This window comes from Mobula birostris, chromosome 6, assembly GCF_030028105.1.
Source record: "Mobula birostris isolate sMobBir1 chromosome 6, sMobBir1.hap1, whole genome shotgun sequence".
NCBI classification, from domain to species: domain Eukaryota; kingdom Metazoa; phylum Chordata; class Chondrichthyes; order Myliobatiformes; family Myliobatidae; genus Mobula; species Mobula birostris.
The window spans coordinates 115,194,195-115,215,255 of NC_092375.1; the positions used below are offsets into that span (position 1 = coordinate 115,194,195).

Consider the following 21,061-nt stretch of genomic DNA (forward strand, 5'->3'; position numbering starts at 1 on the left):
CAGCTACGTGTGTGTGTGTGTGTGTGTGTGTGTGTGTGTGTGTGTGAGAGAGAGAGAGAGAAATATATATAAATAAAATGAAACATACTGAACAGTTCATGTATATAAGTATTGTAAAAATACTAGCAGGTATAAATTGTTAAACTGTAAAGACAGTGACATTTAAACAGTCTAATCCAATAGTGGGCATGCTGTGTTGGCGACACTTGCGAGCTATCCCTAGTATATCCTTAGGTTTGTTGGTTGTTAACACAAGCAATGTACTTCACTGTATCTTTGATGTACGCATGACAAATAAATGAATCTGAATCTATTCACTATTTTTAGGATCCTCTGATTCGGTTTAAGGGTGTTTCCCTAACATTGTCTAGACGCACATTTAAACTAAGTGAGGATCATGCAGCAGTCGGTGGGGAAGCGGTTTCCATAGCATCATTCTGGACTCTGAACAATTGCACTCATTCCTCAATCACACTTATTTACTTGTGCACAAGGAGACAAGCATGGGTCCTATCTGTTTTAAAGTATGAACAAAGAAATGCCATTTGTATACAGAAATTGACCGGTTGTATGCAAATTTTGATCCATTAGAAACTTGCGGCATTCTCAAACCTGTCATTTGCATATTTGAATATGATTCAGAATATGTGTTTTCGGTGTTAACCAATTATACCTATGAGCTAAAGGCCAATAATATGCGAGAATTAGTAAAATAACTGTCCAGTAGTGTGTATTCGTAGAATTCTTTGTTTGCATCTTTATTTTGTCTTAGTATGCCTGGTGACCTTGGTTCTAAGGCTTGAACAGAAAATCTGTACAAAGGGGAGTTAAGCTTCCAAGGTCTGTTCAGACTAGGTGACTGCACTATGTCTGCACGCTGTCTCTGTCAGCTTATCTGGACTGTTGCCTTGTGGAACTTCAACACATAGAAATCAGAGACACTGCTGTAATGGTGTGAGAGTAGGGGAGACCACATAATGGGAACACATAGCACGATGGGCCAGATGGCCTCCTCCTTCTGCTTTACAGTTGGTGGTATTTACGGGGCACCGTGTAGTGTAGCAGTTGCCGTGACTCTTTTACAGCTTGTGTGTCTGACTTCAATTTCAGTGTCCTCTAAGCTAGTTTGTGCGTTCCTTCCCGTGTGTGTGTGGGTTTTCTCCAGGTGCTTCAGTTTCCAAACGTACTGTTTATTGTAAATTGTTCCATGGTTAGTCTGGGATTAAATCAGTGGGTAGCTGGGTGGCGAGGTACAAAGGGCCTCATTCCATGCCGTGTCTCTTAAGCAGGTAACTCAAAAGCTGTACGAAGTGTCCATGCTCTGTTCTGTTCGCACACTATTTTAACCCTTGCACTGCTGAAATGTCCACCATTTCCCCCCTTTTGAACTGTAAAGGACAACAGCTTTCTGAGTTTCAATAGCACATAGTCTCTAAAACTCCGTGATTCATGGTAAGCCTAATGTAGCCATTGTTCTTTTCAGAGGCTGTATTCTGCTTGAGTTTGGACCCCAAGACCAACACGCTGGCCGTGTCTGGTGGCGAAGACGATATGGCCTACGTGTGGAGAGTGAGTGATGGTGAAGTGCTGTTGGTGTGTACAGGTAACAGGCTCACTGAGTTAATAGCCAGATTGCAGTTTGATAATTTCATTACTAGGGTGGGAAATCTCAAGTACCACAGGGAAGGTTTAAAATGAGAGGAAAGTTTAAGGTGATTTGCAAGGTAAGTTTTATCACTAAAGACTCTAACAAATTTATGTAGATGAACAGTGGAGAACATTCTTAACTGGTTGCATCACTATCTGGTATACAGGGGCAAATGCACAGGATTGGAAAAAGTTGCAGAAGGTTGTAAACTCAGCCAGCTCCATCATAAGCACTATCCTCCTCACCATCCAGGAAATCTTCAAAGTGCAGTACTTCAAGAAGGTGGCAACTGTCCTGAAGTACTTTCACCATCCTCAAGTTCAAGTTATTTGACAGTACATATATACAACCAAACAAAACAACGTTCCTCTCTGCCGCTTGCGCCCACAAAGCATATGTCACACACAGCACATAAAACAAAATATCACAAGCAAGTCAATAAAGTGTAATTCAAAGTGCATGTAGTTTGCAGCACAGGTAAACAGCTCACTGTCCTCGTGATGAAACCTCATTGGTGACAGGGCATTCTGAGGGAAGAAGCTGTTACCCAGTCTGGCAGTCCTAGTCCTGATGCTCCTGTATCTCCTTCTGATGGTAGTGGGTCAGAGAGATTGTGAAATGGGTGGTAAGGATCCTTAAGAACGTTTTGGGCCCATTGTATACAATGTTTCCGGTAAATGTCACAAATAGAGGTGAGGGAGACCCTGGTGGTACTCTCGGTTTATACTATCCTCTGTAGTGTCTTGCCTTACAACTTCTGAATTACAAAATAATGCAGCCAGTCAGGACACTGTCAATGTCCTGTAGAAAGTTTTTAGAATGGGGGCAGGGAGCTGGAATTCCTCAATCTTCTCAAAGTGTAGATGCCTTGACTAATGAAGACTTGTTCTGGGTCCAGGTGAGATCATCCGTTGAATGCACACCAAGGAACTTTATGTTCTTCACTCTGCACAGCAGAGCCTTTGATGTACAAAGAAAAGTTGACCTGCGCCTTCCTGAAGTCAACAATCATCTCTTTATGGAGACTCAACATGTAGTGCTCACACCATTTGACAAGCCTTTCTACCTCCTCTTAATCTTCTTATTACTGCCATCAGGGAGAAGGTACAGGAGCCTGAAGGCACGTACTTGTGTTTTAGGAGCAGCTTTTTCCCCTCCACCATCTGATTTCTGAATCGTCCATGAACCCATGAACAGTACCTCACTACTTTGCTTTCTTTTTGCCATACTTATTTATTATATATATATATATATATATATATATATATATATATATATATATATCTTTTTGTACCTATGGTAACTTTTTAAAATGTGTTGTACTGTACTGCTTTATTTGTCACGTGTACATCAAAACATACAGTGAACTGTGACGTTTGTTTCAAATCAAATCAGTGAGAATTGTGCTGGGCAGCCCGCAAGTGTTGCTATGTTTCCGGCGCCAACAGCGTTCCCACAACTCACTTACCCTAATGCATACGTCTATTGAATGTGGGAGCAATCCCACATAGTCATGGGGAGAATGTAAAACCTCTTTACTGATAGTGGTGGAATTTGAACCTGGATCAATGATCGCTGGCTGTCACTGTAATGCAATGTACAAACTACAGTCGGCCCTCCTTATCCGCGAGGGATTGATTCTGGGACCCCTTGCGGATACCAAACAACGCGGATACTCAAGTCCCTTATTCAACCTGTCTCAATACGGTGGATCTTAGGACCCAGCGGAACCCCAGACCTTACTTAACCTGTCTCAGTGCGGTGGACATTAGGACCCGGCGGTAGAGCTCTGAATCTGCAGTGCTTCTGTTCATGAAAATAATCACAATCGCGATTTAAAATAAAATGGAAATAATAAAGCGATTGAAAAGAGGTGAAACGCCATCGGTCTTTGGAAAAGCGTTAGGCTACAGTCGGTCAACGATCGGAACAATTTTAAAGGATAAAGTGAGAAAATCCGTGCCCCGATGAAAGCTACAATTATTACTAAGCAACGCAGTGGTTTAATTACTGGGTTTTGGGGTTTTGGGTTTTTGATCCTCCACATCAACCCAGCAGGGATGGACAGTGCACTCAGGAGCGGTCTATCACTGGATTGAACTCGGGAATTTCCGTTCCCGAGCCCGGTGCTGAAACATACGTTTCTTACATGTTTTATATGCATAGTAAGGTAAAATATATACTATATACTAAGACAAATGTTTGACTAACTGACGGTAAATAATACCGGATGTACCTGTTCCCACTTACTTCCGGTTTTTTTCCGATCCCAATCCACGATAACCTACGCACATCCTCCCGTATACTTTAAATCATCTCTAGATTACTTATAATACCTAATACAGTGTAAATGCTAGGTAAAATAGTTGTTATACTGCATTGTTTAGAGAGTAATGGCAAGGAAAAAAAGTCTGTACATGTTCGAACAACAAGTGCTGGAAGAGCACTTGCGGGTTTTCTCGATTCGCGGTCGGTTGAATTCGCGCATGCGGAACTCGCAGATAAGAAGGGCCGACTGTACTACACTGTTGTGTAGCTACGTGAAGGCAGGTGGGATTAAAATGGATCAGCATTATGGGTGGTGCTGAGATTTCTGTGTAACAGCAGTTGTTTGGTGTGTTATTTGTTGATTTGGATTTCATCTCTCACATAGGCCACAATGATTCTGTCATCTCCGCCTCCTTCAGTTACGATTCGGCTCTGCTTGTAACGGGAGACATGAGCGGCTTAATCAAAGTCTGGAAAGTCGAAACCAAGGAGGAAATTTGGTCATTTGAAGTAGGCGACCTGCAGGTACCTAATGCCCACAGTACCTAATTTAAAGCTGTCAAAAGAGCAATTGGAGAGCAGTGCTTGGGCATACAGCTTGTTACTGTGCACACAAAATGCTGGCGGAGGGCAGCGAATCGGGCAGTATGTATGGGAGAGAATAAACAGTCAACATTTCAGACCTGATGAAGGGTCTTGGCCTGAAACACTCACAGTTTGTTCCTCTTCATGAGTGCTGTCTGACTTGCTTGTTCCTCCAGCATTTTGTGTGTATTGCTCAAGATTTCCAGCATCTGGAAATGCTGTGTATTGTGTAGGTACATACAAGTCTGTCACTGTATAGCATTCATACTGGGCAAAGGTCTAACACTGTATTTACAGGGGTACAGTATTGGCAAAGGTCTGTCAAGGTATAACATAGAGTTACAGCGCAGGTCTGAAATGGGTTCTTCTGTATGGTCCTTTGGTACAGTACTGGTGGGGTTGATCTACAACTGTATAGCATTGAAGTTCCATACTGATGGGTATGGGTATGTAAATGTATAATTACATACCCATACCCATCAGTATGGAACTTCAATGCTATACAGTTGTACTGGACTTTGGCCTACACTGCTGCACCAACCTTTAATCGAAGATTCATCTAACCCTTCTGTCTTATGTAGCCCTCCATTTTTCAATCATCCACGTGCCTATCTCAAGAGTTTCTTAAATATCCCTAATGTACTGTAACTGTATCTAACACCCTTCCTGACAGGAAATTCCATGCACTGACCACTAGGGTCATAGAGTCACAATACACTACAGCCCTTCTAGTCTGTGCTGAACTATTAACCTTCTGAGTCTCATCAACCTGCACCCAGACCATAGTCCTCCGTACTGCTCCATCCATGTACCTATTCAAATTTCTCTTGTGTTGAAATCAAACCCACATTCACCACTTTCACTTGCAGCTGGATCCACACTCTCACCAGTCTGTGATTGAAGAAGTTTCCCCTCATGTTCCCCTTAACCCATGACTTCTAGTTCGAGTCTTACACAACCTCAGTGGAAAAAAAGCTTGCTTCCATTTACCCTATCTATACCATTCTTAATTTTATATACCCCTATCAACTATCTTTTCATTCTTCAACTTTCTAAGGAATAAAATTCTAACCTATTCAGCCTTTTCCTTTAATACCGTTCCTCAAGTCTTGGCATTATCCTTGTAAATTTTCTCTGCACTCTTTCACCCTGATACTCACAAAGCTATGTTGACTATCGCTAATCAGTCTCTGTCTATCCAAAGACTTAAATATTTATTTCCTTAGAGTATCTTCTAATAGCTTAGCCACTGTGATATCAGGTTCATTGAGTGGTTTATTCTTAAGAGCCTTTCTTAAACAACAGAACAATGTTAGTTATTCTCAATCCTCCTGCAGCTCATCCCTTTTAAATACCTCTGCTAGGGTTCTGCACATGCCTGCCACGGGGTCTGAGGAACACCTTTTCAGTGCTGGTGATTTATCCACCCTAAGACAGCAAACACCTCTTCATCGATAATCTGTATATCGTCCATGACCTCACTACTACTTTGCCTCCAATGACCCTGTGTCTGTCTGATTTAAATACAGTTGCAAAATTCAATTTAAGATATCCTTTTAAGATCTCTGTGTTATTTTTTTAAAAATCCCTTCTATACTCTCCTGTATTCACCTTAAAACTATATTTCCTATCAGGTTGACTCTCATCCTCCTTCACTCCAAAAAGAAAAGTCCCAGCGTGCTCAGCCTGTCTTTGTAAGATGTGCTAATTTGTTGTGTTAACCACCTGGTCCTGTATTGCCACAAGGAACCCTTCTGTTTCTGAGTAGAGGTCTCCATCTCTGAGCCAGGCGTTCAACGATTCCTTGTCAACATCTAGTCTGCTCAGATCATGGGGATGTCTTCCGTGGAGGGTCATGCTCTTCCATCAGTTAACTCTTTGTTCTATAGTGATAATGTCTTCATTTTTCTCGGTTGTGCTCTAATTTGAGTTTAGTGGTGCGTACTTCTTTTCAGAATTGCATATGCTTGATTCCTGTTTTCGTTGATGTAAGTGTATCCTTAGAAGTTTTATCTGACTGTCGTGTAGATTTTTTATGTCTGTTATTCCTCTTTCCCCCTTCTGTCCTAGGCAGTGTAATCTAAGTATTATTCTTATTATTGTTATTATTTTGTTCTTTTTGTATTTGTAGTTTGTTGCTATTTGCACATTGATTGTCTGTCTTGTGCACAGTTTTTAATTGATTCTATTGTGTTACTTTGTATTTATTGTGAATGCCCACAAGAAAATGAATCTCAGGGTTGAATATGGTGATATATACAGTGCTGTGCAAAAGTCTTAGACAACTTAGGTCTCTGCTGTGGAAGGAGAGTGGGAAGGAGGCAGGGAGAGGGGAATCATGGTAGGGAAAAAGGGAAGGGGAGGGGAGGGAGTGGGAAGCATGATAGAGTCCTTCTGTAACTATCAATAAACCAATTATTTGGGGTCAAATGACCTTGCCTTGTGCCTCAGGGCTGGGTGTGTCTGCACCTGTGCCACTCCCCCACCCCTGCCACTCCTTCTCTGCCACCTGTCTCACAACCTTCACCATTCCCAACCCTTTGCTCCCACCAGATTTACAAGCTTGTTCTCCGCTCCACATTTACAAATATTGTACTGTGCAAAAGCTTTAGGGGCCCTAGCTCTCTCTATCTATCTATATGTGTTTGCATAGTACAAGAATTTTGCATAGTACTATATGTACTTTGATAATACATTTGATTTGAACTTTGAGTTGGACACATTTTTCTTTGGGTTTATTTTGTGCTTATCAGTGTACAAAAGATTCTCTAGACCCATGACCCTTGCTGTTTTCTTTCTTTCTTTCCTAGTGGGTTGCCTGGCATCCCTGTGCCCATGTGCTGCTGGCTGGCACGGATGAGGGGAGCTGCTGGCTGTGGAAGATTCCCAGTGGAGAATGCAAAACCTTGCCTGGCACTGGCTGCCAAGCAACCTGCGGCAAGATCCTTGCTGATGGTGAGAACGCGGGAGAAGGGAGGGTGCAACGCACACAAAATGCTGGAGGAACTCAGCAGGCCAGGCAGCATCTATGGAAAAGAGTACAGTCGATGTTTCGGGCCAAGACCCTTCAGCAGGACTGTAGAGAAAAAGATGAAGAGTAGAGTTAAAAGGTGGGGGAAGGGAGAGAGAACCACAAAGTGATAGGTGAAACCGGGAGGGGAGAGGAGTGAAATTAAGAGCTGGGAAGTTGATTGGTGAAAGTGACACAGGGCTGGAGAAGGAGTAGGCAGGAGGCCCTGGAAGAGAGAAAAGGCAGGAGGAGCACCAGAAGGACAGGATGGGCTGGCAAGGAGATGTGGTGAGAGAGGGCAAAGGGAATGGAGGATGGTGAAGTTTGAGAAATAGATGTTCATGCCATCGGGTTGGAGGCTACCCAGACAGTATATAACGTGTTGTTCCTCCAACCTGCGTGTGGCCTCAACGCAACAGTAGCGGAGGCCATGGACTGACGTATCAGAATGGGAAGTGATATTAAAATGGGTGGCCACTGGGAGATCCCACTTTTTCTGGTGGACGGATCATAGGTGCTCGTGAAGTGGTCTCCCAATCTATGTCGGTTCTCACCGATATACAGGAGGCCACACCGGGAGCACCTGTCTCCTGTGTCCTATCTGTATGTGCTTTAGTTGGGATTCTAGCAGATGGTGGCAGATTCACACACAGTGGGTAACTAAATTTTACTTGTCCTATCCTTTGTGTAACCTCACACTGTACCTACAGGTAAACGAGCGGTTGTTGGTTATGAAGATGGAACGGTGAAGGTTTGGGATTTGAAGCAAGGCACACCACTCCACGTTTTCAAAGGTAACGCAGTAGAAGCAAGCTCACCGATGGATAATAAGTTCTGAATCTAATGTCTCCCTCTGTACCTCCCTGGATTGGGATTGAACAGGAATTGCTATCCTGTCTTTTCTGACCTCGAAGACGACAGTGTCTTATTTGGATGTAGTTGTGTTTTTAGCCTTCGGTATCACTGGGGAAGGGTCCCATAGTTAGGAGATGGAAGGAGAGGAGGGATTCACCAGCTTGATGTGAGTTGGAAGGAACAGATCCCATTGCTAAATAGGAATTGGAGGAGTCTGACTATTTGAGGCATGAGTGGGTGGTAGGAAGTTCCTTCCCACCATTTGAGGTGCCTCACTGTGAACAACTGTAAACTAAAGCACTTATTGCTTTAAGGCCTTTCATTAGAATTAATTAGATTTATTTGTTAGCTTTTAAGAGAAATATACTGCTTTGATCAAAGTTCAAAGTAAATTTATTATGAAAGTACATTTATGTCACCATATAGAATCCTGAGATTCATTTTCTTGCAGGCATACTCAATAAATCCATTATAGAATAATAACCACAATAGAATCAATGAAAAACCAGACCCACCTGGGCGTTCGACCAGTGTGCAAAAGACAACTAATTGCAAATACAAAAAGGAGGAAATAATAATAATAAATAATTAAGCAATAAATATTGAGAACATGAGATGAGTCTTTGAAAATGAGTCCATAGGTTGTGGGAAAATTTTAATGATGACTTTGATGTAATATTGTATCAAGCAGACATACATTTCAGTCACATTACAAATCCCTGCCCCATTCTGCATCAACCCCCTTGTATAACAAAAACCACAGCCTCTGACTCTTGGCTGATAAATAAATCTGAATCTGATCAGCAGTTCTTCCAGCATTTTGTGTTCACAGTGGGGGAGTAGTAATGAAGAAGTGGGGAGCGTTGGGTAAGAGACAGCATTTGAAGGGAAGGTTCAGGCAAGCTAATCCTAGAGGTCTCTAATTGTATGCTGATATTTTTGTATTTCTGTAACAATCAGGTGTATTAGCAATAAGGTATAGCAGTATAGTTTGATACATAAAATACTGTCAGTTACAATAAAAATATATAGAATAAATAGTGCAAAAATTGCAAAATATTGTCCATGTCCGTGTCCACCCTGGGTTCACAGACCTTCCTAAAACATTGAGCAGAAACATGAAATTTTGTAGACGCTGGCATTTTGTGTTTGTTACCTTAAAATGTTGAGTGTGCACCTTCTGGTTCCTGTACCTTCTCCCTGATTATAGTAATGAGAAGAGGGTATGTCTTAGGTGGTGGGGATCCTTCACGCCTTTTGGAGATGTCCTCAGTGGTGGGGCGGCTAGTGCCTGTGGTGGCGATGGTTTAGCCTACAACCTTCTGCAGCTTTTCCCAATCCTGTGCTTTAGTACCCGCCCCTACCATGTGGTGATGCATCCAGTCAGAACACTCTCCACATACATCTGTGGAATTTTGCTATTCTTCGGTGACTCAACAAATCTCCCCAAGCTCCTATTGAATAGTGGCTGGTGTGCCTTCTTCGTAACTGCATCAATATGTTGAGCCCAGGATAGATCTTCCAGGTACTTGAAGCTGCTCAGCCTTTCCATCACTGACCCTTTGTTCTGGACTGGTGTGTCCTGATTTCCCCTTCCTGAAGTCCAGAATCATTTTCTTGGTCTTTCTGATGCTGAATGCAACATTGTTCCAGCACCACTCAACCAGCCAATCTGTCTCACTCCTTGTCACTATCTGCGATTCTACCAATAACATTTGTGTCAATGGTGAATTTATAGATGGCGTTTGACCTGTGCCTGCAACAGTCATGGGTGTAGTGATAGTAGAGCATCTGTCCTTGAGGTGCCCCTGTGTTGATTGTTAGCAAGGAGGAGATGTTATTATTGATCTGCACAGACTGGTGAGCATTAGTGTTGGAGCGGGAGGGTCACGAAAACTTCACAGATACGTTCACCAAACTGAAAGTTTGGAGGCTGTAAGTGTCTAATTGTATTCTGAGATTTTTCCATTCTTTTACCCTCTCCTGTTCCTGTGCTTCACTCCTTGGGCACACGTGCCAGTCAGTTGTATGTAGTGGTAATGTGATCACTCGAGTCAAGTCTGATGCTTTTCTAAGGGATTTTCGATTGGTGGGTCCTCGGGGGACGGGGGGGCCGTAGAGGCCGATGTGGGATCCACGTGTTCTGGTGCGGTGTGAATATGAGTAAGTGGTGGCTGTGGTTAATGGTTGGTTTTTGTGGTTTCTCATATTTCCTTCTGCAGCTGCCGCTTGTTCTCTTCAGCACGGCAGAGGTCATTCTCATGTGGGACAGATCCCTCCTAAACAGATTTCTTCCAGGTGTATCTGTTGAGTGCATTGACTTCCCAGCTTTTAGATGTAATGTTGAATTTCTTCAGGCTGATTTTTATGTTATCTTTGAAGCGTTTCCTTTGCCCGCTAGGAACTTGCTCACCTTCCTTCAACTGGGAGAAAAAGATTTGCTTGGAGAGTTAGGTATCCAATTGACATGACCTGTCCATCACAGTTGCTGCTGCTTTATCGTGGTGGAGATGCTGTTCACGTTGGCCTCCGGCAATCAGTTGTCTGTGTGAACCATGTTTCTCATACTCGTCCTCTGTTTCTAGGTCAGGACAGTCACCAGGGGCCTCTGACCTGCATCGGTGCCAATGACAGTGGGAGCCTGGTGTTGACAGGCTCTGTCGACTGTACCGCCAAACTCCTCAACCCCCTCACGGGAAAGGTAATCCTGCCAATCTGAAAACTTACTGATATGATAGGCGTAATTTTAAGGTGATTGGAGGGAAGTTTAGAGAGCATGTCAGAGGTAAGTTCTTTACATAGAGTTGTGGGTGCATGGAGCACCCTGCCAGGGGCTAGTAGTTGCAGATACGAAAGGGCTTTTTTCTTTGGAGTGGAGGATGAGAGGTGATTTGATAGAGTTGTACAACATCAATTGAGGTATAGATCGAATGGATGGTCATAGACTTTTTTCCCAGTCAATGGCTAATACAAGGGGACATAATTATAAGCTGATTGGTGTAAAGTATGGGGGGAGTGTCAGAGGTAAGTTGTTTTTACACAGAGTGATGGGTATGTGGAAGTATCCTGCCAGGAATGGTGGTGGAGGGAGATGAGTTCGGATCATTTAAGAGCATATAGATAGGCACATGAGTGATAGAAAAATGGAGGGATTTGTAGGAGGGATGAAGATGGATCTTGGAGTAGGTTCAAAGGTCAAAGTAAGTTAAAAGGTCAGCACAATATTGTTGGCTGAAGGACCTGTACTGTGCTATTCTGTTCTATGTTCTGTGACTAAATTGGAGAGTATTTTTTCAAAGAGGCAGAAAATCCCAGAGGACAGAATGTTCTCCTTTATGACATAGTTCCGTGATTTTAATAAGGGTGTTTATACTTGGGTAGAATGAAGGCATAATTCTTTACTTTCTCTAAACCCATCACCTCTCTTGGGGCATAGGTGGCCGACAGCAGCTCGCCAGAGTCCTCTGTCCTGGGCCAGTCGTTCCAATTGTCCCTGGGTGTAGCCCATCAATAAAGATCCCCCAGGGATGAGATCTTTGGAGCTTCTGTTGGCATTTCTGTAGCTCTGAGTTTTTAAAGGATGGAGTTGCTGGCCCCAAGCCCAACAATCCTCCTTTTACAGCCGGGCTTGGGACATATGGCAGAGTTGAAGATGTGAAGGATGTCCTTAAAATGTATAAATGGGTTTGATAAGATAGTTAAACTGAAACTGTTTTATCTTTAGGGAATTTCATTCCTGGGGATCCTAACTATAACATTGAATGAAATCAATGAAACTTCTTGATCAGAGAGTGGTGGGGATGAAAATTTGTTTATTATTGTCATATTTAGCAAGGTACAATGAAAAACTTTGATTAGCATCCCATCTGTACAAGTACAGGAGCTGGGGTGTTAGGTTGAAGTTGTATAGGATGTTGGAGAGGCTGAATTTGGAGTATTGTGTAAGGTTGGGGTTCAGTTCCTGCCACTATCTGTAAGGTGTTGGCACGTTTTTTCCATGGCCACGTGGGTTTCATGAGGTAGTGTACGTGGGGTCATTGTCTGTTCAGTAATCTGATGGTGGAGGGGTAGAAACTGTTCCTGAAACATTGAGTGTGTGTCTTCAGGCTCCTGTACCTCTTCCTTGATTGTAGCAATGAGAAGAGGATGTGCTAGGCTCAGGTTAGTAAGTTGTGGGGATGCTATTTTGGTGTACAGAGCATGATGGTACTTGCAGGCTGCCCAGCACAATCCTCAAACCGTGCTGGTCATTGGCTCGAACAATGCATTTCACTGGATGTTTTGATGTAATGTGACAAGTAAAGCGAATCTCTAAGATGATCAGCAAAGTTGGATCTGAAGTGAAGTTGGTTGAATGCGAGGGAGAACTGAATAGAATAATAGAGGTTATAAGTGAAGATGAGATGTTCAAGTTCAGTTTATTGTGTACACATAGACACCGCCAAACAAAACAACGTTCCTCTGGACCTAGGTGCACAACACAGTACATATTTTACACACACAACCAGATTACAAATAAAGTACTTTTATGGCACAAGTTTAAAAAGTAAACAGTATAACACTACTGGCGCTTCATCAGTGATGAGACCGTGGGTGGTGGTAGGGAGTTCAGTAGGCTCATGGCCTGAGGGTCTTGTCCTAATGCTTCACTCCCTCCTGCCTGATGGCAGGGAGTCGGAGATTGTTAGATGGATGGGGCGGATCATTGACAGTGCTAAGGGCCCTGCGCATGCTGCTGCCTGGGTAAGTATCTCGGATGGTGGAAGGGAGACCCAGACGAGCACCTGAACCCCAAACATGGACACAGACCAGCTGAGCCCAGTAGGAGTTGCTCTTTAGTGTCCAGGAAGTACTACATGAATGAAACCAGCAGATGGCACTGGCTGCTGATTAATGCATTGAGCTTAGAACATGGAACAAACAGTACAGCACATTGACCCCAGCGTCAGTCAGGAGACACAGACACAGTATTTAATTGATGGGGGGGGGGGGTGGTAAACTCCTCATGGAACAAGTAGCCTTCATGATTAAGATCCAATCACTGTACAAGTTTTATAAGCATTGTTAGTTGCACTGCCCTCACCATCTCACAACTCTACGAGTTGTGCTGTAAAGATAGTGTGGAAAATTTGGCACACTTTATACTTTATACTTTACACGATATGGTTGCCAAACAATTGATACTAGAACGTACAATCATCACAGTGATACTTGATTCTGCGCTTTGCGCTCCCTGGAGTACAAATCAATAGTAAATATTAAAAATTTAAATTATAAATCATAAATAGAAATTAGAAAAGGGAAAGTAAGGTAGTGCAAAAAAAATTGAGAGGCACATCCGAATATTTGGAGGGTACGGCCCAGATCCGGGTCAGGATCCATTCAGCAGTCTTATCACAGTTGGAAAGAAGCTGTTCCCAAATCTGGCCGTACGAGTCTTCAAGCTCCTGAGACTTCTCCCGGAGGGAAGAGGGACGAAAAGTGTGTTGGCTGGGTGGGTCATGTCTTTGATTATCCTGGCAGCACTGCTCCGACAGCGTGCTGTGTAAAGTGAGTCCAAGGACGGAAGATTAGTTTGTGTGGTGTGATGTGCTGTGCTGTGTTCATGATCTTCTGCAGCTTCTTCCGGTCTTGGACAGGACAACTTCCATACCAGGTTGTGATGCACCCTAGAAGAACGCTTTCTATGGTGCATCTATAAAAATTAGTGAAGGTTTTAGGGGACAGGCCAAATTTCTTTCGTTTTCTCAGGAAGTAAAGGCGCTGGTGGGCCTTCTTGGCAGTGAACTCTGCTTGGTTGGACCAAGTCAGGTCATTTGTGATATTGACCCCGAGGAACTTAAAGCTTTTGACCTGTTCCACTTGCGCACCACCGATGTAAATGGGGTTGTGTGGTCCGCTACTCCTTCTGAAGTCAACAACCAATTCCTTCGTCTTGCTGACATTGAGGGATAGGTTATTGTCTTCGCACCATGCCACCAGGTTCCTAATTTCCTCTCTGTACTCAAACTCATCATTACCCGAGATACGGCCTACAATTGTTCTGTCATCAGCAAACTTATATATTGAGTTTGATGGAAACTTGGCTGCACAATCATGGGTGTACAGTGAGTACAGCAGGGGGCTGAGTACACAGCCTTGTGGGGCACCGGTGCTCAGAGTGATTGTAGAGGAGAGCTTGTCCCCTATTTTTACAGCCTGGGTCCTGTCTGTGAGGAAGTTGAAGATCCAGCTGCAGATCTGAGTGCTAAGGCCCAGGTTCCAGAGCTTAGGAATCAGTTTATTTGGAATGATTGTATTAAAGGCAGAGCTGTAGTCAATGAAAAGGAGCCTTACATATTTGTCTTTATTCTCCAGGTGTTCTAAGGAGGGATGTAGGGCTAAAGAAATGGCATCTGCCGTTGACCTGTTGCTCCGGTAGGCGAATTGCAAAGCGTCGAGGTTGACTGGTAGGCTGTGGTTGATGTGTGCCATAACCAATCGCTCGAAGCCCTTCATAGCAATTGCTGGCAGAGCCACAGGTCGATAGTCATTCAGGCATGCCACCTTGCTCTTCTTCGGCAACGGGATTATTGTTGCCTTCTTAAAACATGAGGGGATCTTAGACTGAAGCAAAGAGCAGTTGAAGATGTCAGCAAACACTCCAGCTAGCTCGCTTGCACAGGCCCGGAGAACCCGTCCCGGGACGCCATCTGAGCCCGTCGCCTTCCTTGGATTTATCTTCAGGAAGGCCCTTCTAACGTCCCCCTTGGTGACGATGAATCTCGATGCCACCAGGTCCGGTTCATCTGGAGGGAGTGGGACGCTCCTCTTCTTTTCAAATCTTGCGTAGAATACGTTAAGTTTGTCAGGAAGAGAAGCGCCACAGTTATTGATATTCCCAGCCTTTTCTTTGCGCCCAGCAATCTCATTTAGACCCTGCCATAGTCTACTGGCATCCCTTTGGTTAGCCTGGGCTTCCAACTTGGCTCGATATTGCCTCTTGGTGCCCTTAGTGGCTTTCCAGAGCTCACGCCTGGATTCCGTGTAGCGACTGTTATCCCCGGACCTAAAAGCCGCAGTTCTAGCCTTCAAAAGGGACTTGACCTCATAATTCATCCAAGGTTTCCAGTTAGGGAATACCCGGATCATCTTGTGAGACATACAGTCCTCTGTTCATTTCCAAATAAAGTCCATGACAGCTGAGACATACTCATGGAGGTTAGCTGCTGAGTCGTTGAATACTAACCAGTCCATCGATTCAAAGCAGTCACAGAGGACCTCATCCGTTTCCTCTGTCCAACGCGGCACTACTTTTGACACCATGACCTCCCGCTTCAGTTTCTGTTTGTCAGCCGGGAGGAGGAGGAGTACGGCCTGATGGTCCGATTTTCCGAAGTGAGGTCGTGGGACAGGACGGTAGGCATCCTTGACTGCTGTGTAGCAGTGGTCAAGTATATTCGGACCTCTAGTGGGGCAGGAGACATGTTGGTATAACTTTGGCTGCGCCTTTCTGAGGTTGGCCTGGTTAAAGTCCCCGGCTGTGATGAGCAAAGCCTCCGGATACCTGGCCTCAAGTTCACTGATGTTGGCATACAGCATGTACAGAGCACACTCCACGTCCGTCTGGGGGGGAATGTAGACGCTATCAGTATGACTGAGATGAATTCCCGTGGCAGATAGTAGGGACGACACTTCACCGACAGCTGTTCCAGGTCCCGGCTGCAGGAACTTGTCAGTGCCACTGTGTCCGAGCACCACGCAGTGTTGATCAGTAGGCAGACACCACCTCCCCTCGTCTTGCCCGAAGGCACAGTGATGTCCATCGGATGGATCGCAAATCTCTCCGATTGGATGGCACAGTCGGGGGTGGCAGGGGAGAGCCAGGTCTCGGTGAAACAATACACAGCAGTTCTGCATCTCCCTGCAGTAGGTGAGTCTCCCTTTAAGATCATCCACCTTGTTCTCTATGGCTTGCACATTAGCTAGTAGGATGGTGGCATAGGGGCCCTGAAGCCCCTCAGCTTCAATCTGACCAGCAGCCCAGCTCTTTTCCCATGCTTCCTCAATAAATAGTGCATCTTTCCAGGTTTCTGTCAATGCAGTGTGTTGTTGTCAGCTCTTTGAGGTTGGTGGACGCATCCCACGGGGATCGATCGGCGGGTTGCGTCGAGTGACGGGGGAGGCTCCGCTCCCACTTCCAGCTGCTGGGGGCCCGGGCTGTTGATTGAGTCGGGCCCTGAAGCCGACACTTAATCCCGGAGGGCCGGGCTCCTGGCTGAAACAAATCCATGAGCTGAGTCACGGTTGCGGAGGCCTCTGCTCCAGCCGAGCCTCGGGCTTGATTTCCGAGGTCAGTGACAGAGGCCTCACTTCTGGCAGCTGTGGATGTCCACCAACGGGGCTTTACGGTGGTCATTCCGGGGAAGCGTCTGGAGCACCTTGAGGTCTCCGACGTCACTTCTGTGTGGTCGTCTGCTCTGGAGAGGTGCTGGTCGGAATGGGCCGCGACTCCAAGCTCTCAGGCACGGTAGCAGGCCGCGGGTCTCTGGGAACGTGGTGGGCCTCAGACCAGACTGAGCACAATATTCCAAGTGTGATCTCACCAGGGTTTTATAGAGCTGTATTGTATTTGCCGTAAACTGCCTTTGGAATGCCCCAAGGACGTGAAATGCTGCTGGAGAAAAGCAGGAGTGACTTGTTCATCTCGCTGTCTTGCATTGCAGTTACAATACCTACATCCCTACAACCATCAGGCTCCTGAACCAGTGTGGATAACTTCACTCACCTCAATGCTGAACTGACTCCACAACCTATAGAATCACTAAGGACTAATGGCTCTATAACTTAGTTATTTACATTTTTTAAAAATTATTTGCTCACTTTGTCTTGTTTTGTGCATTGGTTGTTATCAGTCTTATTTACAGCTAATGTTTCATAAATTCTATTGTATTTCTTTATTTTCCTGTAATTGCCTGCAAGGAAACTAATCTCAAGGTAGCATATGGTAACATATACAGTGGCATTGCGGCCAAAAAGTTCTATTCAAAAAGTTCAAAGGAACATCTAAACAAGCCTGATGCATTTTGGAAACAAGTCCTGTGGACTGATGAAGTTAGAATAGAACTTTTTGGCTGCAATGAGCAAAGGTATGTTTGGAGAAAAAAGGGTGCAGAATTTCATGAAAAGAACACCTCTCCAACTGTTAAGCACGGGGGTGGATCGATCATGCTTTGGGCTTGTGTTGCAGCCAGTGGCAAGGAGAACATTTACTGGTAGAGGGAAGAATGAATTCAATTAAATACCAGCAAATTCTGGAGGCACGCATCACACTGTCTGTAAAAAAAAAAAGCCGAGGATGACAAGAGGATGGCTTCTACAACAGAATAATGATCCTAAACACACCTCAGAATCCATAGTGGACTACCTCAAGAGGCGCAAGCTGAAGGTTTTGCCATGGCCCTCACAGCCCCCCGACCTAAACATCATCGAGAGTCTGTGGATATACCTCAAAAGAGGCGGGAGGAGAAGATGGCAGCACGACGCAGTGCGCGCAGCTCTCCGGTGAAATGATATCGTATCTGTTAAGTAGAGGCTGTGGACAATTCTGATTTGATGAAGACAGGCGTGAGAAGCAGAGGAACATCTGGAGAAATTTCTGAAATGCCTAGTTCACTGCCGTTGCTACTGTGCGATCGAGAATCTCCGGAGGGAAGGCCCCAAAATCCCCGCCTTTGCCTGCTGCTTGTGACCGAGGCTGAGGTCGAAGCGTTCGGATAGAGATGGTGCTCAGTACTCGGTGTCGGAGGGCTGATCAGAGCTCGAAGTTTTTGGATGACTCAGAGTTGGACTGTGGTCGGGCATGGCGGGGTGAGTTTTCTTCCTTCTCCCGTCTGCGTGAGATGTGGGACTTTCGAGAGACTTTGAACTTTTTTACTGTGCCATGGCCTGTTCTTCATCAAGTTATGATATTGTTGCACTGTTGTATCTATATGTTATAATTATGTGGTTTTTGTTAGCTTTTCAGTCTTGGTCTGCCCTGTGTTATCACACCGGAGGAATATTGTATCATTTCTTAATGCATGCATTACTAAATGACAATAAAAGAGGGCTGCGTGTCCTCATAATCTAATCTAGTCTAATCTAAAAGAGCAGTGCATGCAAGACGGCCCAAGAATCTCACAGAACTAGAAGCCGTTTGCAAGGAAGAATGGGTGAAAATCCCCCAAACAAGAATTGAAAGACTCTTAGCTAGCTACAGGAAGTGTTTACAAGCTGTGATACTTGCCAAAGGAGGTGTTACTAAGTACTGCCGTGCAGGGTGCCCAAACTTTTGCTATGGGCCCTTTTCCTTTTTTGTTATTTTGAAACTGTAAAAGATGGAAATAAAGAAGTTTTCTTAAAATATTAAAGAAATATCATCTTCAACTGTATGCCTTTTGGAAATCAGTTCATCTTTTACTTGCTTAGCTATTCACAGTAACAGAAATTTTGACTGGGGTGCCCAAATTTGTGCATGCCACTGTACATACTTTTATTTTTAACTTGGTGGTCACCATCTCATTGTGTCTTCCACAGGTGGTTGGTGTCTTTTCAGTTCCAAACAGCGCAAGTGATCACGTAGAGAAAGGACAAATGGAGGAAGCAGAAAGTAACTCCAATTCTGTGGAGTCTGTGGGATTCTGTAATGTGTAAGTCACATGTTCTGTATTAATGATTGTCCTTTGTCCTCAGTATTCCAACAGGATTAGGGTCTCTGTGCAGCATGGAGAAAAGGGCCCATGGCAACCAAGAGAATAACTGAACTGATGGAGGATGGTGGGACTTCTGGAACAACTGGAAGTTTGGGAAAATCAGTCACTTTCTGCCTTGCCCAATAATGATGTGAATCATTCACTATGACTCTGCTTTCTTAAGACATGGTTAATAAGGCATAAGGCAAAGGAGTAGAATTAGGCCATTCAGCCCATCAAGTCTGCTCCACCATTCCATCATGGCTGATTTATTATTCCTCTCAACCCCATTCTCCTGCTATATGCCTTCCTAATCACTCTATCAACCTGTAGCCACTTTCAGGGGGCTATGAACTTGGACCCTGAGATCCTTCTGCATCCTTAATGCTCTTTCTCACTACTGGTTCATCAGGTGAATCAAAAATAGATTTATTATGTTGTGAAATTTGTTGTTTTGCAGCAGCAGTATATAAGACTGTAGATGATACAATATATGGAATTCACCTTCAGAGCTTTCCACAGTGGAATTCCATTTCTCGGCCTCCAGCTTTCAAACTTAGCACCATAGATGGAGGATGATGGAACGTCTAAAACAACTGTGAAAGATTGGGAAAATCAATCACTTCTCTGCCTTGCCCAACAGTTTCCCAAGCCAAGCCTGTACATCTCAAACTTGTTTTATAGTAGACAGACCAGCCATTCACACAGGAGATAAATTGACCGCTGTATATACAATAGGACATTACTCAGCCTACTATTTACTGAGCAGAAAACACAATTAACCCTTTCACAGACAAATCGGCACTCCTTTTTTGGAACAGACTTTGGAATCAGGTTTATTATCACTGACGTGATACTATTGTTTTGTGGCAGCAGTACAGTGCAGTACATAAAGCATCCTATAAATTACAAAAAGAAATATTTTAAAAAAAGGTACAAAAAGAGAATGAAAAAAATGTAGTAGTGTTCACAGACCATTGAGAAATCTGATGGTGGAGGGGAAGAAGCTGTTGCTAAAATGTTGAGAGAGTGTCTCTTCAGGCTCCTGTACTGTCCTCCCTTATGGTAGTAATGAGAAGAGGGCAAGTCCCGGATAGTGAGGGTCCTTAATGATGGATGCCGCATTCTTGAGGCATCGCCTTTTTGAAGCTTTATTAACCAAAAGAGCAGAGCTGGCTAATCTTTGCAGTTGCCTCTATAATTGCTGGAGGCCCAGGGAAACTTATCATCCCAGACCATCTCATTCGTGCTCCTGGAGCTGTCAACTTATTATATGAAGATCTAATTGCGGGCCGAGCTGCATCTGTGAAGGCAACAGGATGACTGATGTTTCAGCTCAAGGCTCTGAATATTGTATTTATAATCATTCACTGACACCAGCCTCCCCTCTGCGGACTCTGTCTATACTTCTCACAGCCTTGGTAAAGCAGCCAGCAAAATCAAAGACCTCAGCCATCCCGAACATGCCTCTTCTCCCCCTCCCATTGGGCAGAAGATACAAAAGCCATTAGGCTCAAGGACTGCAGGGAAATATTGAATGGTCCTGTAGTATGAGAGGATGGATTCTTGACCTCATAATCTACCTCATTTATGGCCTTGCACCTTACTGACTGTTGGCACAATATTTTCTCTGTAACTAACACTTTCCTTTGCATTCTGTTACTGTTTTCCCTTCTACCTCAATGCAGTGATATGGTGAAATGTTCTGCATGGGGATCAGGAAAAACATTTTTTCTGTGTACCTCTATACATGTTGAGGATATGTTGAGCGAACTAAGACTTTTCTCTTTGGAGTAAAAGATGTTGAGAGGTAAATTAATAGAGGTGTGCAAGATGATAAGAGCCATAAATAGAGTGGACAGCAGAGGCTTTTCTCCAGGGTTAATATGAAGGGGGGGGCATAATTTTAAGGTGACTGGAGGAAAGTATGGGGAAGGGGTTAAGTTTTTTTTTTACACAGAGAATGGTGGGAGCATGGAACGT

General features: G+C 44.2%; 1 protein-coding gene across 1 annotated transcript in view; it reads left to right on the forward strand.

The window, feature by feature from the left end:
• The window catches only part of aamp (angio-associated, migratory cell protein), a 54,484-nt gene that overhangs the window by 3,170 nt on the left and 30,253 nt on the right, over positions 1–21,061 (forward strand). The window contains exons 3-8 of the mRNA XM_072261084.1: positions 1,484–1,603; positions 4,302–4,441; positions 7,312–7,456; positions 8,222–8,305; positions 10,952–11,067; positions 18,924–19,036. Coding sequence (XP_072117185.1) covers positions 1,484–1,603; positions 4,302–4,441; positions 7,312–7,456; positions 8,222–8,305; positions 10,952–11,067; positions 18,924–19,036 — 718 coding nt within the window. The remainder of the gene's footprint in view (positions 1–1,483; positions 1,604–4,301; positions 4,442–7,311; positions 7,457–8,221; positions 8,306–10,951; positions 11,068–18,923; positions 19,037–21,061) is intronic.